We start from the raw sequence: 14,234 nt of genomic DNA, 5'->3' as shown, positions 1-14,234 counted from the left end.
TTGCTTGTATCGGCTGCATTCAGAAGTAAACATTGCACATCTTACTCCACCTTATTGTTTTTTTTAATGTATTTTCTACTAAGCTGTGTTCAATCAATCACATGATATATGAATAACAACCATTTACACCATTGAGGTGCTGCCCAGGCTCATGTATAAAACAATGTTTATGCACTTTTGAGCACATTTTTAACACATTTTATTCAACTCTGTTACTTGTTTCTGCAAACAGTGTTTTGTTTCTGTCAGCTGTCAGCAGTGCTCATGTGTCCTCCTGCAGAGGGCGAGGGAACGGATGGGAGGACCGTGCAGTAACCATTCCCAGTGAGAGAGGACCAGCGGTGGGAATGGACCGCTACAGCAGCAGCAGCGCAGCAGCAGCACAGGCGCTCCCAGTGGCTCCCAGTTAGCTGGCTAACTGCTGCTAGCTAATACAGAAAAAAACAACTTAGAAAACAATGTTTGCTGTCTGTGCTTTGCTAACCGACCGGGAAGGACCGTGCCATGACTTTACAGCACCGCGTTGTTGATGTGTCCGAGCTTTGAGTTATGCTCTCACGAAAGAAAAGTAAAAACGAAGCGTCGAAACCAGCCGAGGTACACGGGAAATATGTGAAGAAGGAAACGTCGCCGCTCCTGAGAAGTAAGCGCAACAAGTAGCCAGCTAGCTCGGCTTAGCATCTGCTAGCGCGCTAGCTTAAAAGTGAATCATTTTCGAAGCGTAGCTTGTTAACATTACCCAACAAGCTAAAGTGACTGTGTGGGAATACGTTGCCACATTATTGTGGCTTTTTTACGCGTGAACAATGTTTTTTAACCGTACAGTGTGACCAAACGGGATGCTAACTCTGTGGTCCAGCGCTAGCTAAATGCTACATACGTGAAAGTTGACAGAACGCGGTTGCACATGAAACTGATGACTTTAAATTAAAAGTATGAGCTGCCGCTGAAAGCTTATTATATTAATATATGTTGGACTTTATAATACAGAAACTTACAGGTGTTTTTAGTGGTTTAGTTATCTAAAAAGTTAAGTTAGCCGACAAACGTCTGTCAGTGTTTGTTGTCAATGTTTATGGATGGTGTGTGTGTCCATTAAGTGACCTCTAATTATATGATACCATTGTTCTGTATATTAGATGAAGTATTTTTCAGAAAACTACCTGCAGTAATTTAAAAGTCGAAGTACTAATGTAAATAAATAGCCCATGTGACGTAATGTTTTGATAATTGGCATCATTTACTGGAGTGTATCTTTGTAGGTAGTTAAATCTTTAAATCTGCCTGAAGTTGTGACTTCAAACTGCTGCTGGACTTGTTTTCATGACTTTTGTGTTCTGTGTGTTCACCTGGCTGTAGATCTTATGCCCTCGTTCATCCGTCATGGACCTACTATTCCCAGACGCCCGGAGGTCCCTCTGCCAGAGATGGGGCCCTCCTCCTACCCTGTGGCTCCAAACCGGGAGCCCGTGGTGTCCCGTAACAAGAGCATCCTCCGTCCCCCCGTGCAGAGGCCTCCCCATGAGGTGGCCCGCCGGGAGAGCCACCGCATGTCAGCGCCTCCGTACCTGCCACGCAGCCTGGGAGACCTTTCCCACGAGTACGGAGGCTCGTCGCAGTCCTTCCTCACAGACGTGAGCCCCATGTCTGAGAACGGGGATGCTGCCCGGTATTATTACCCCTCTGAATCTTACTATGACAACCAGCAACACCAGCAGCAGCAGCAGCAGCAAAGGCAGCCCAGGAGAGTCCCAGACCGCTTTCCTGAGGACTATAGATACTATGAACACAACTTCCAAAGACTTCCGCGACAACACACCCCGCCAGCTCCAAGCAGACCCCCTTCAGGTAAACACAGTTTGTGTTTCACTTCTTAACAATAGTTTAGGTGCAAGAAAGGTAAAAATATGTGACAGGAGCTGCTGGCTTCAGCTGGTTTTGAAATGTGTTCGGCCAGCAGTTTCTCCTGAGCGACTTAAATCGATCTTTTATGGCTTTCATCAGCAGGTTTAGCAGTTTTAAAGTGGGGCAAGTCTACAACTCTTTCAGTATAATCCTGAGGGTTTGGAATTATGGAGAAGACACTGCCAACTCTGGGGTCCAGAGAAAACTAATGTATGATTGTGGTCCAGAGTATTATGAATGGGTTTTGGACCACACATAGGCCGCTCTGAGAGGAATGCAAGCTTCGGGTTTTCAAGCTTAAAAAAAAACAAGAAATCACTTTAGTTCTGAAAAATAAAAAGTTTTATTCTCACTATCCTGCACTATAAACACAAGTGTGATGTAAGCATGTAATTTTAAATGTATGGGGGGGGGGGGTCGCAGGAATTTTTCCAGCACTCCCCAAACAACAGAGAACCCTGTATTATGTGGCCGACTGTCAACAACATGTATACAGTCAGACCCGCCTATCACAGATCATGGAGTCTTGTTTTGGAGTGAAGTTCACCAAGCATTAAGGTTGGTGCGTTTTTCACCTCTCTTTCTGCTGCGTGTCTGCTGGCAGACCGCCTCCAGTCAAATGTCTCAGCCTCAGACCGTTTCCATGAATCATCAGTGAACGTATGTGCACCACACTCTGTGTAGGTACGTCCGACAGGCAGGGCTGATGAGGTTGTTTTTACAGGAGTCGCCAGTCTAATGTGGGCGGATTGCTCCTTTTTATTATCAGCAACTACTTATAATACCAGCATGTGTCCACCCAGGCTGAGATTTCTACCAAGGACACAGAATTATCACATTTTTTATGTACACGTACAAAAACAGACCCATATTTTCAGCATCATCAGGATAACAGGCAAATATGTGGAGCTGATTGACCTTTGACCCCACCCAGAGCAGCCTTAACCTTAAATATGTCTCGCTCACTTGTCATAAACACAGAAATTTGTTCATTTTGGCTGGAAGCTGAGGCATTTTAACACAGAGGTTTATGGGGATTGACTTGCTTTTGTTGCCACCCCCGAGTGGCTGTTAATAGTTGTAGAAATGGAAATAGTTGTTTTTCTTCAATCGTCAAAGACGATTCATGGCACACAGTTTCAAGCTCACTGGCGTTGCCTCTCATAATCTCTTGTAATCATTCAAATACAATGTGTTAAGTGTCGTTGATGGTTTTGTGACTGTTGTTTGTTTTCGGTACAGTTACTGTGTACCAGAAAGGTGTTGATGAAGAGGCGTCCAGGTCAGATGTGAAGGTGTGTTGAAATTCCTGTGATGCATGGAGGTTTCAGTCTGTAGTGAGGATTTTCCTGGAGAAAAGGGCAAAGATGATGATGATGAGGAGGAGGAGGAGGAGGATGAGTGCATTTCTGTGGAGGGCTCGCACATTCCATCCCTTCACTCAGCAGCTGGCAAAGAGCTCCAGCTCTGGTGCTGTCACTCTCGCGCAGAATTTAACAGATTGTAGCCGCCATTTTACTGAGATACTCTGTTCCCTGCGCGTTCTGTTGTGTCTTCAGGCCGTCCTCTGTCCCTGCAGGCTCGTTCATTGTTGTTTTTTGAGTCATGATATTTCTCACTCAGCCCGGCTCATCCACACAGCTGCTGGCTCGACATTCCTCGCTGACGCTAGTCGCCAATAAAAGAAGTACAGAAGCTGCTGAATGAAGCCGCTCTGCCGTCTTCTCTCGGAGTGTTTGGGAGTTCGGCTGTTTGTTCTCTCGCAGTGAAAGCGCCTGTGTGTGTGCTTGGCCATGCAGAGATCTCTGCTTCTGCTCCAAAAACAACAACACTCCCATTTCCTACCATTCATCAGAATAAGATGCTCCGTCTCAGAGACGAAGGGATTAAACAACTTTACACAGAATCACAGCATTGCTTGGAGTCATGCTCTGAGTGGTGATTCACTGCATTCCTTCCTTATCCTGCTGTATGTTCAGTTGCCACATCACAGTGACCTTTTAAACGCTTCACATTCCTCCACTTTAAATGACATTTTCCCACACATGCTGCTTTTTCAGAAGTTTCTCTAAACATTTTTTTTCCCCCAAAGGCGCTGTTAACTGGCAGCTGCTCCTGGATGTTTGGTCGGACATCTTTCCCTCTCTAAGTTTCTAAAAAGACATGTTTGTTTTCTTCAGGCATAGGTCGAATACAGGCCAAGTCTCTGGGGAACCTCTCCAGCCTGACAGGGGAGGACCTCCCCCTTCCGGTCGGTTGGACCGTCGACTGGACTATCCGTGGCAGGAAGTACTACATCGACCACAACACTAACACGACACACTGGAGCCACCCTCTGGAGAGGGAAGGGCTCCCTCCAGGCTGGGAGAAGGTGGAGTCCGCTGAGTTCGGGGTCTACTATGTGGATCACATCAACAAGAGGGCACAGTACCGCCATCCATGTGCTCCAAGGTATGTCAGTAGGAAGGGAAAATCACTGCATTGTTTGATCCTCGACATCCTTTAAGTTTAAGAGGAAGAGTTAACCGGTGTCTCTCTGGTGCAGCGTGCCTCGCTACGATCAGCCCCCTCCTCTACCTCCTCCTGTCACCTATCAGCCTCGGCCTGCAGAGAGGAACCAGCCAGTGCTGGTGCCAGCCAACCCATACCACACAGCCGAGATCCCAGACTGGCTGCAGGTGTACGCCCGCGCACCACTCAAGTAAGCACTGTGCATGTGGCACCTCAATCTAATCTAATAACAGTTGGTATTGATGATGACACCGCTGGCTTTTAAGGGTGCTGCGATCATTTCCTGTTGTTGTGGGCTGTTGTGTGTCTGGTACAGTAAGGTTCATTGAACATTATGACGCCGCCAACGCCACATTTATTTGTATCATGTTTATATTAGTTATTGACGTAGCATGGCAAGCTAGCTTGGTTATTAGCTAGCGGATTTATCAGCCATGTTTGTATTGATGAATGAGTTGTCTATGCCCACAATAGAGTAGTTAGCGTGCTAATTTGATCTAAAGTTCTGCGTCCTCCCTGTCCCTTCAGGTACGACCACATCTTGAAGTGGGAGCTGTTCCAGCTGGCAGACCTGGACACGTATCAGGGGATGCTGAAGCTGCTCTTCATGAAGGAGCTGGAACACATCGTCAAGTCCTACGAGGCGTATCGGCAGGCGCTGCTGTCCGAGGTGGAGGCCCGCAAACAGCGGCAGCAGTGGTACGCTCAGCAGCCCAATAAAAACTTCATGGGGAATATGTGATGTGATGCGTGCGTGTGTGTGGTGTATGTGGTGTGTGTGTGTGTGTGTGTGTGTGTGTGTGTGTGTCGCTGCCACACCTCTCTGAGGTTTCCACAGTTTGGGAGCGGTCAGAGTTTCCTTTGAAATCATGATTGACTCTTAATTGCCTCTTTACCAAACACATCTGTGCCTTCGCTTGATCCAAAAATATCAACCAGGAAGTCACATCGGCAGGGGGCCCCCGTCTCCCCCCCCCCTGAAAACTAAGAAAACACTCAAATGAAGAAACGATGTGCTGCATTTGTTTGTAGTGCCGTTTACAGCCGCTGACCTGAGGACTGTTTGAGTTGATGTTTTTTAAAGACTGAGGAGCACAGCGTCTGGATACATGTTGAAACAACATCCTGTGATTGTGCCTTCAATAAAACGACATGCAGCCATTTAACGGCGTCTGCTCACATCATGTATTCACCAGCTACTCTGTCAGTTTTTCCTGCGGGAGAAAGCGGCCGGCAGCTTCTTCCGATTTGAAACACTTCTTTTTTTCTTTTTGCTTTGTTACCCTCATAAACCGAAGCCACGTCGTTCTTTTTTATGTGTACTTTATAAGACAATCCACCAAAACCTGAGCAGATATTTAATAGTTTTCATATGAAACACGTCTTTTATTTAAAGACCGGTTGACGGATGAAGCATCACATTTTTTGGTGCAGCGGTTGGAGCGTCTCTCAGCTCTTGGCATTACTGTAAGTCAGGAATATTCTTGTGTTTGTGTGTATAATTGAACATAAATAAGCTACTGGAACTTAAAAAAAAACACTTCCGGAGACGCGTTGAGTTTGCCAAACAAGTGCAATTCATGGATTATTATTTTTTATTGCCTTATATTCTCGGACTGCCATGTGTTGTCTCTGATTCTGAAGGAAGTGAAGGTTCTTGAAGCATATTCTGTTGATCACTAATCAATCAGGTTCTCTTGTACTAGTGATAGATTTAGAGGCAGCTTGATTAGCTCCCAGCAGAATATGTGGGATGAGAACCTCTGGCTTCTTCGTGATCGGTCCTTTATTATGCAACAAAAGGTCTGGATCACATTCACACTCAGAATGGTGTCATCACTCTGTACTTATCTAATTTTGTGGATTGCAAATACAGGACATAAGCAATAAAGTCTGCAGTGAAGAAACAACATACACTCATGCTTCCTGTTTCGGTTTAAGCCTCAGAAGTGGAGGAGAAACAAACCTTTGTGAGCACAGCACAGTCTCAACTTTTAGGTGAAATACTACTAAAGTTAATGTCCAAACAGGTGCACATTTTGTTAGTAGGGGAGCAGTGTTGCCTAAATGTGTGTTCGTGTGTGTTTTCACCTGAGCGTGACCCCTCAAAGAATAACTCCAGACTCCATGTTGATTTGGTCCAACTTTATTAATTATTTCTTAACTGAAATGTTTGCGGTGCTGAAACTAAGCGGAGCCGAGCTCAGCAGAGGTTCCACCTCTCAGGATTCTGCAGCTCCCACCATGTCTGTTCAATGAGGAATGAGAAAAGTATGTTCTCCCCTCCTTCTCCAACAGACAACAAAACCATCAACACTTCTCTGACTCGTGAACGGACACAAAACATTCATCATGTAGAAATGGGATTCTCTGCCGGGGACGGCTGTGTGTGTGTGTGAAGGCCTCACTGATGCTGATTATACACTGTGGAAGACTGGAGAAGCCGCTCTGCTGCCGGGCCTTCAAATTTCCAACTCCTGAGGTCAAACCTCACTGTAAACTCGCTAAATATGCATGACAGGGTTCCTGTGCTGTTACTGGTGTGTTCCCATGCTGCAGCTCTGCAGCGACATGGGGCAAAAAAAAAAAAAACATTCATACAAAACGTACAGTAACAGTCTACTAAGCCAAAAAAACACTGAAAAGGAGCCGCCACCAATACAAGCATTTTGTTTATAAATGCAACACAAATAAATAAATCCAGTCAGCGCCTGGCTTCTTCCGCCGTGCAGCAGCAGCTGTGCACAGATGGTTCAGCTGCAGTGTGTGAGGATGATGACAGAGACGTGGAATGAGGATCCTTCTCCAGAGCGGGCCCGTCGGCACGCCTCATAACATCCCGCTCTGACTCCTCGGCAGGCCGCCGCAGCCGCACGGCTGCATTCCTCTGATCTGCTGGAACATTCAGTGAGAAGCACAACAATGGCTTCAGCCGCCGCACAATGGAAACACGGCGCACTCTGTTTCCTCCCAACAACACGCACGGAGGATCACTGCAAAAAAAAAAACAACAAACTGCCAAGTGGGAGATCACGTCAGCCGTAAGCGTGCTGTTTGAACACCCACCTCCAGCGCAGAGGGGTGTGTGTGTGTGTGTGTTGTGGAGCCAGGCTGCAGCAGAAAACCTTTTTTTTGTGTTTTTGTTTTTTGTTTTATGGCACGACACCACTTTATCACAAAACTCTTCTTTTTTTTTTAAATACCTGCTTTTAGAGCTTAAGGATGACGATTATCATGCTGATGATGCTCTTCATTAACATCGCAGGTCACACAGTAGATATTGTTCCTTATAGACGGCACTAAACTTCAAAGAACAGAACGACCGGCACAGATGATGATGATGATGATGATGATTGGGGGGGGGGGTATACTTTAAAAATCATGGCTGACAACATAGTAAAGTAAAAGGTCTGGGATGCAGTGCTGACTGGAGGCTGGATGTGCAGAGGTCTCCTCCAGCAGAGTGTCCACAGAGTCTGTACAGGTGTGAGAGGATGTGAGGGGGCGAGGCGCCTAGCGGCAGGGCGCCACTGAGCGGACATGACACGGTCTGTTTATAAGGGATGTGAAGTAGCCGATGTACTGGTGAGCAGCACCAGCACGATACCAGGATAAAAGAGTGCCTGACGAGCTCCTCTTCATCACGAGGAAGTCCCTCTTAGGCTCTGTCAGTCCCTCTTCTTGTCCTGCTCCTCGGCCACGCTGTCCACCTGAGGCCCAGGGAAGGCGTGGTGGTACAGGTGCCTGTGATTGGCTGCTACATTATACAGCTTGTAGAGAGCCTGCAATGGAAAGGTCAGATTATCTGGAGGTTTCTGGAGCTTCTCGAGCAGAATACGACCTGAACTTTGACCGTTAGGTGCAAAAGTATGGACAGTGAGAACATTAATGCTACAGTAACATTGTGAGAATCAGAAATCTTCCAGCCGTCTTCTTGGTGACATCACCACAAATTCATAGAGAAAGCCCGACTTACCTCATTGGTGCTCCCCTGCAGAGGCATTAAAGGAAGTAAACATATACAATGTGAGCACATACAGACAGATTTTTCACTAAAAGTGCTGTTTATTCTCAACTTGAGTGGATTTCCTGTCACTGGTTCTAAGGAGGTTGCTGCCCCCTAGTGGTAAAAAGGATGCATCTCATCTTAGTAGTGAGCTGACTGACTGAGCTGGTTCATTTTTTCAGTCAAATAACAGAAAAAACTTGCAAAACAGAAAATGTGAATATTTGTTGTTTTTGTTCGATGTGTTTTTCTGGACTTACCTGATCCCACAGCGCCCCCGCCACCTGGTCGATGACGGCGCCCAGCTCTCTGTATTCCCCGGAGTAACGGATGTACGCCCAGGTGCAGAGGGTGATCAAGGCCAGGCCCAGGATCATGTTACACAAGCTGGCAATGATGTCCACGCCCACAAAGCCTGTGATGCCCGCAGCCACGTACATGACGAAGATGACCACGAAGAGTGTGGCCGGCGTGCGGGCGGCGTGGAAAATGTTCTTGGAGTCATTGTGCTTGATGTATTGGACGAACACCTCGTCGACCTCCCCCTCCAGCTGCTGCAGGTAGCGCCGGCTGAACTCCTCGCCGCCCATCTTCTTCACGCCACGGAACACCTGCAGGGCCTCCTCTCTGATGACGCCGTGCCGGGCCTGCAGCTCGCTGGGGGCCAGGAAGGGCCGGTCGCCTCCACAGACCTGAGGGCGGGGAGGAGGAGCTCAGTCAGTGCACAAACGTTAGCGCAGTCATAGATCCACATCCTGCTTTCACCAACCTCCTCCATCTTTTTGTTGTACAGGTCCTTCGCAGCTGCAACTGCAGCTAAGTTATTGGCCTCTGCTGTGGCCTGGAGGAAGCACAGGAAGTCCAGGGTCTGTCTGTGTTAGTCTTAGAATGTTCACGTTTAAGAGACAAATATAAAATGTACCTGCAGCATTGACTTCGGATGTGGCAGCTCCTCGCCTTGGTAAATCTTAATGTACGCCTGAAATACGACAAAAATCAACACAAGTGCAGGAGACTGACTGTAACGATACACAACAGTGCTGACCCGTCCGGACCTTGAAATACTCCACCAGGCCTCTGCAGGTGATTTTGCTGCCGTTGATCTCCTTCACGTCGATGTTCCGAGGACTGAGGAGCCAAGGAACCAGGATCTTCAGGTTGTTTATGAACTCACCATCAATCTCTGGACAAGGAGGGAAACGACTCGTCAGCATGTATGACTGCACACAGTCCAGACGCCTCCATTTTAACTTAGGCTACGTTCAGACTGCAGGTCTTAATGCTCAATTTTTTGGTGTTTACAAAACAATCCAACTGCTACCACTCTCCTGTGTGAACACGAAGTCACACACTGTGTGCTTGTGTGGTTTTGTTTATGTTAATGTCCGATCGTAGCCAACATAATTACAACCAAATAATATTAAGAAGAACGCTGAGAAGGAAGAGAGCAGTAGCTGACACCTTTCACTGACGCAAAAGTCGGATATATGCCGCTGCCGCATAGCCGCTCAGCCTGAGGTCGCATTGCAAAAAATCGTATCTGATATGTATCTGATTTAGGACCACATATGAAAGTGGCCTGGATCGGATATAAAAAAAATCAGAATTGAGCTGTTCACACTGTCATGATCAGATACAGATCACATTCGTGCAAAAAAATCGGATTTGGGTCACTTTAGCCTGAACGTAGCCTTAAACCACATAATGAACTGACTGACCTTTAATTCTTCCATCAAAGTGCGGGTTGGTGGCCACTTTGAGCCCCGGGTGAGGCATCAGGAAGCAGGAGATGTTGGTGAAGCAGGAGTGGATGTGTTTCCGCACATTCTGCAGCTCTTCGTGCTGGTTCTCTGAGATCTGCAGTGAAAAAACATGAATCAGTGAAGCTACAGCCTGGGAACAAAACGTCTTCAGCCTCACCGACGTCTGACCTTCAGCCTCTTCTCCAGGAACTTCATGCCTCCTTCCTGTCCATAGGGAAACTCGTACGGGAAGCTCCAATCTCGAACGAGGAAAATCATGGACTAGGAGATAATAATGCACCGTGTGACTCTGCTGACATAAAGTAATACTGTAAAGTATATAAATACACAACATCCAGTACCTGGAAGGGTTTGAGGAAGGTCTCCTCCATTGCTAGTCTGCCATACTCGGTAAAAAGCTAAAATAAAACGAACAGTCAGAGATTAAAAACTACAAAGTTCTGTCAGAGCTGTGTCAGAGGAGCAGTGTTTACCTGTAAGTGCTGAAGGTCGTCCTCCTGTACGTTTTGTGAGATGTTGTAAACCTGAAGGACGATTTACGAACGTTTACAGATAAAGAAAACAACATTTACGAAAAGCTCATGTTTATGTATTTATGCTAAATGCTAACTGTTAGCTTCAAATTGTTTGTTTTAAGCTAAATGCTAGCATGATGCACATTAACACAACATGCTAACACGTTAGCTTAAATGTTTGTGTTATTTAAGCTAAATGCTAACATGAAATGCTAGTAAAGTGTTGTATTTGTCTAGCAGACATAAAGCAGCTAATCTCTATAGCCTGGAGATATTGTTGACCTTGTGTTGGTGTGAACACTGAAAGCTAAAGTCAACAGGCTACAGCCTCTGGGGACCATGACCTGAATGTCATTTTTGTGAAGGAGCTGTCATCCCCTGAACTTCTAGCTCAGCTAAAAATAAAAACATATATTCCTGCAGCGACATAAACTATGCATGGACCTCTCTGGAGTGAAGCTGGGTCAGATCAGTCAAGGTCATTGTACCTGCATGGAGCTTATCATGGTGCTCAGAGCGAACACGGTGGCTGAATCCCTCAGCGTGGACTGGCTGTCGAATGTGCCCTGTGTGTCCATCAGCAGGACAGCGACCTGTGTGATGAAGCAGAGAAGGACGCTGAGACCTGAAGCAGCGTTAAGCACAACCGAGTTCTGATTTTAAAATAGGAGAAGGTGGGAAGCACCGGAGAGTCGACCTGCGGTCACCATCAATGGGAACCTTAATGAAATATCTGTGTCAGATTTAATTATGAAGTGTAATGCACGCTTCTGATCTCTCCCTCCAGACTTCACCTTTCTTCCATCTGGTTTGTCCACCAGAAAGACCTCACTCCAGATCTGGATCCCGGTGGTCTCCCTCTCAGAGCCGCCCCTCCAGGAGAACCCCGTCAGAGGCTCGTCTGAGTCTCCGAGCCAGTCCTCTCGAGCCTGAGCGGGAAAAGACTCTGAGTTTAAACTCAAACACCCAAACATCAGCTGCTCTGTGGTCACAGGGACTCACGTGGTTGTACATGTAGCGCAGCATGAAGTCCATGAGGAAGGATTTGCCCTTGCGGAAAGCTCCAGCCACAGAGATGGCCACCACCTCTCGGTCCCTGACCTCCTCAGACAGCAGGATGCGGTTCAACGCCGCCTCGTCCAGCTCGAATGTGTGGTCGTCTTTGACCAGCAGCACCTGGACGGGCCGGGCTCGTCCGTCTGGCTCCTCCTCCTCTGAGCTCCAGTCGTAGACGTTTTTGTCGCTGAGGGACCCTGGAGGACGAACCAGAGACGGAAATGGTTTCACTTTTGATAACAGATCGTAAATTTCTTCATTTAAAGCTACATCGCAGAAGGTTTCGTCTCCCCCTTCTGGCTGTGAGATTAATTACACTGTCAGTTCATAAACTAGCTCCTGATGGCTCACAAATCATGGTCCAACCCCTGAGCTAGCTTAGCTAGCTGGAAGCTAAGGGGCAAATGAAAGCATGTTAGCATTGTCAGTGTTTAACGGTTTGATTTCGGTTTAAAACTTGCCGTGTGTGTTTTCTTAAGCTACATGCTAACACATGGGGACTGGATGAGCTAAGCTAAGCTAGCTTGGACCAAAAGTGTCCAGTCTGACTGTCAAGTCTGAACCCAGGGCTGGTTTTTGAATAATCTGAGAGACAATCTTGAGGTTACACTATCAGGCTTGATAGCATGGATTAGCATTGGTGTGGCTAACCTAGTGTTACTCCAACAACTTTGGCATAAAGCTGCTCCTCACTTCACTTCTAGCAATTGTTAGCTGATACTAATGATCCTTGTCTCCACAGACACCAGATTTAATGCACTTGTATGTAAAATTCACATACTTAGAGCTTTACGGTGAAGAGAGGCCTGAGATGTTATCATATGAGCAGCCGGATGAGGCTGTCTCCACGGCGACCATGAATTTAGTGGTCCATTAGACGAGGAAACAGGGAAGTTGAGTGCATTATTCCTTCCTGTTAGCCATCCCGATCAATAGCATCATCTGTTAATAATAATCATAATGATCAGGGCATGCTAGCCCCCCCATCTGTGTGTATCCAGTGAGATCACTCAGAGCTGCTTCTTCACAGTGCAGTGACTCAGTGTGTTTCCAGGCTCTGCTGCCGTCCTGATGCAGAGATCGGAGGCATTTCAGCTCCTAAATCCCACTCTTCAATGGAAGTTTTGCTTCACTTCACTCCAAAGCTTCTGTCACAGATTTAAACAGGCAAAATTTTTTTTTGGGGGGGGGGGAGCTAAAAGATTTATGCAGCGTGCCAAGAATGCACAGTGAATAATTTAAGTAGGAATCAGGCCTGAAGAGAAGTGTCAGTCTGGCTTCTTCATCTCCTGCAAAAGGCCTCACCCCGACCAGGCCCGGCATGAGCATGCTGCCCGCCTGCCTGGTTAACCTGATCATGTTGCCTCTGCCCTTAAAACAGGCGAAGACGTCAGAAGCTTAAAGTGGGTCAGAGCAGATAAACTGACAAACAGCAGCATTTCACCATTTCTTTTCCCCCTTTCCTCTCACTGCTCACACAGTCCTGCTACCCCCCCACCCCCTGCTTCCAGGCCAGGGTTTGAAATAGATGTCGGTGTGATGTCAGAGGATCCTGGTTACTATCATTACCATGATGATGGAGGTGATGGGGATGGTTAGGGTGGAGATACTGGTCCTTATAGGAGGATGACAGGCTGTTTACTGATGCAACATTACATAATTGTATCCAACAGACAATCCTCCAGATACAAACAATGTGATTTTCAGGCATTTATAGGAGTTCCAACAGGACACGATCACTGAAAACACTCAGAGTGATTATTGATGAAACACATATTTATGTAAATATGTGCTTGCTTACGCCTGATTGGCCGATATTCCTGCAGAAAAACACGGTGTATCTTCTCCTAACAGCATCTTATTGCATCAGAAATCAGCAGACCTTTGTCCCAATAAACAAAACAAGCCGTTTAAAATACTAATAATTACAAAAAAAATATCTAATTGGCTGCACCCTCTCATCGACAGGAACAAAAAAATGCATATGCGTCAAGAGAAGCATGAAATGTGCTGTACGTACACTCACCCCAGCTGTCTCTTTCTGGACGGTGTTTCGACATGATGCTGTCCGGTTATCCCTCCGTTTGAGCCGCAGTGAGCCGAGCCCTACTCGGTAGGCATGAGTGTCGCGGGGCTGGGAGGATGCCCGAGCTCCACCAACACGGTGCTCGATGCTTCGCAGAAGGATGATGGAGCTTTTTATTCCCAGCAGGATGCGGGAGTGTCGTCCTGCGCGTAGCTAGGGGGCGCTGAGGTGCGTCATCCAGCCCGCTGTTTGTCTTTTGTTTTGTTTTGTTTTTTAGCTGCAGTTTAATGAAACTGATAAATAAATGTGACTCATTGAGCAATGTGTAGAAACAAGCAGGGCTGCTGCTCTGTGCCTGGAGCCTGTTTTTAACGCCTGCTATGAAGATACATGCAATATCAGCTTGTGTCCAGTAGGTGGCGGCGATTACACAGAAATTGTAGTGTATGCTG

The 14,234-nt window shown here is 46.8% G+C and overlaps 2 protein-coding genes across 7 annotated transcripts; one reads left to right on the top strand and one right to left on the bottom strand.

Annotated features, from left to right (window-relative positions):
* The first annotated feature begins 312 nt into the window (after positions 1 to 312).
* On the top strand, positions 313 to 7,515 carry sav1 (salvador family WW domain containing protein 1). 3 transcript variants are annotated; one of them, XR_003669470.1, is made up of 6 exons: positions 313 to 643; positions 1,360 to 1,848; positions 4,086 to 4,356; positions 4,451 to 4,606; positions 4,945 to 5,222; positions 7,496 to 7,515. XR_003669470.1 is itself a non-coding variant. In XM_028395769.1 (6 exons), the coding sequence occupies exons 1-5, from the start codon at positions 550 to 552 to the stop codon at positions 5,156 to 5,158; spliced, it is 1,224 nt and encodes a 407-aa protein (XP_028251570.1). In that variant the 5' UTR covers positions 313 to 549; the 3' UTR covers positions 5,159 to 5,166; positions 5,207 to 6,332. The 3 variants fall into 3 exon arrangements, 2 of the variants coding, with proteins under 2 accessions (XP_028251570.1, XP_028251569.1); XM_028395769.1 differs by lacking the exon at positions 7,496 to 7,515 and having other exon boundaries at positions 4,945 to 5,166; positions 5,207 to 6,332; XM_028395768.1 differs by lacking the exon at positions 7,496 to 7,515 and having other exon boundaries at positions 4,945 to 6,332.
* On the bottom strand, positions 7,071 to 13,950 carry atl1 (atlastin GTPase 1). 4 transcript variants are annotated; one of them, XM_028395759.1, is made up of 14 exons: positions 13,777 to 13,950; positions 11,703 to 11,953; positions 11,495 to 11,629; positions 11,189 to 11,293; positions 10,659 to 10,709; positions 10,527 to 10,583; positions 10,354 to 10,446; positions 10,141 to 10,279; positions 9,478 to 9,605; positions 9,345 to 9,401; positions 9,192 to 9,263; positions 8,683 to 9,114; positions 8,393 to 8,407; positions 7,071 to 8,198 (listed from the first exon to the last, which is right to left on the bottom strand). In XM_028395759.1, the coding sequence occupies exons 1-14, from the start codon at positions 13,814 to 13,816 to the stop codon at positions 8,085 to 8,087; spliced, it is 1,689 nt and encodes a 562-aa protein (XP_028251560.1). In that variant the 5' UTR covers positions 13,817 to 13,950; the 3' UTR covers positions 7,071 to 8,084. The 4 variants fall into 4 exon arrangements, with proteins under 4 accessions (XP_028251560.1, XP_028251562.1, XP_028251563.1 ...); XM_028395761.1 differs by having other exon boundaries at positions 13,783 to 13,950; XM_028395762.1 differs by lacking the exon at positions 8,393 to 8,407.
* Between the last annotated feature and the right edge of the window lie 284 nt (positions 13,951 to 14,234).

This window comes from Parambassis ranga, chromosome 22 (assembly GCF_900634625.1).
Source record: "Parambassis ranga chromosome 22, fParRan2.1, whole genome shotgun sequence".
Taxonomy (NCBI): Eukaryota; Metazoa; Chordata; class Actinopteri; family Ambassidae; genus Parambassis; species Parambassis ranga.
Note: the sequence above shows the minus strand (reverse complement) of the source record. Positions and strands in the feature narration are given on the sequence as shown.

Excerpts from the sequence above, each read along its gene's own strand:
- sav1 (XM_028395769.1), top strand. The coding sequence starts at position 550 with ATGCTCTCACGAAAGAAAAGTAAAAACGAAGCGTCGAAACCAGCCGAG. Across the intron at positions 644-1,359 it reads AACGTCGCCGCTCCTGAGAA|ATCTTATGCCCTCGTTCATC; the intron begins GTAAGCGCAACA and ends ACCTGGCTGTAG. Across the intron at positions 4,607-4,944 it reads TACGCCCGCGCACCACTCAA|GTACGACCACATCTTGAAGT; the intron begins GTAAGCACTGTG and ends CTGTCCCTTCAG.
- atl1 (XM_028395759.1), bottom strand. The coding sequence starts at position 13,816 with ATGTCGAAACACCGTCCAGAAAGAGACAGCTGGGGTGAGT. Across the intron at positions 11,294-11,494 it reads ACAAACCAGATGGAAGAAAG|GTCGCTGTCCTGCTGATGGA; the intron begins GTGAAGTCTGGA and ends TTCATCACACAG. Across the intron at positions 10,710-11,188 it reads CCATGATAAGCTCCATGCAG|GTTTACAACATCTCACAAAA; the intron begins GTACAATGACCT and ends ATCGTCCTTCAG.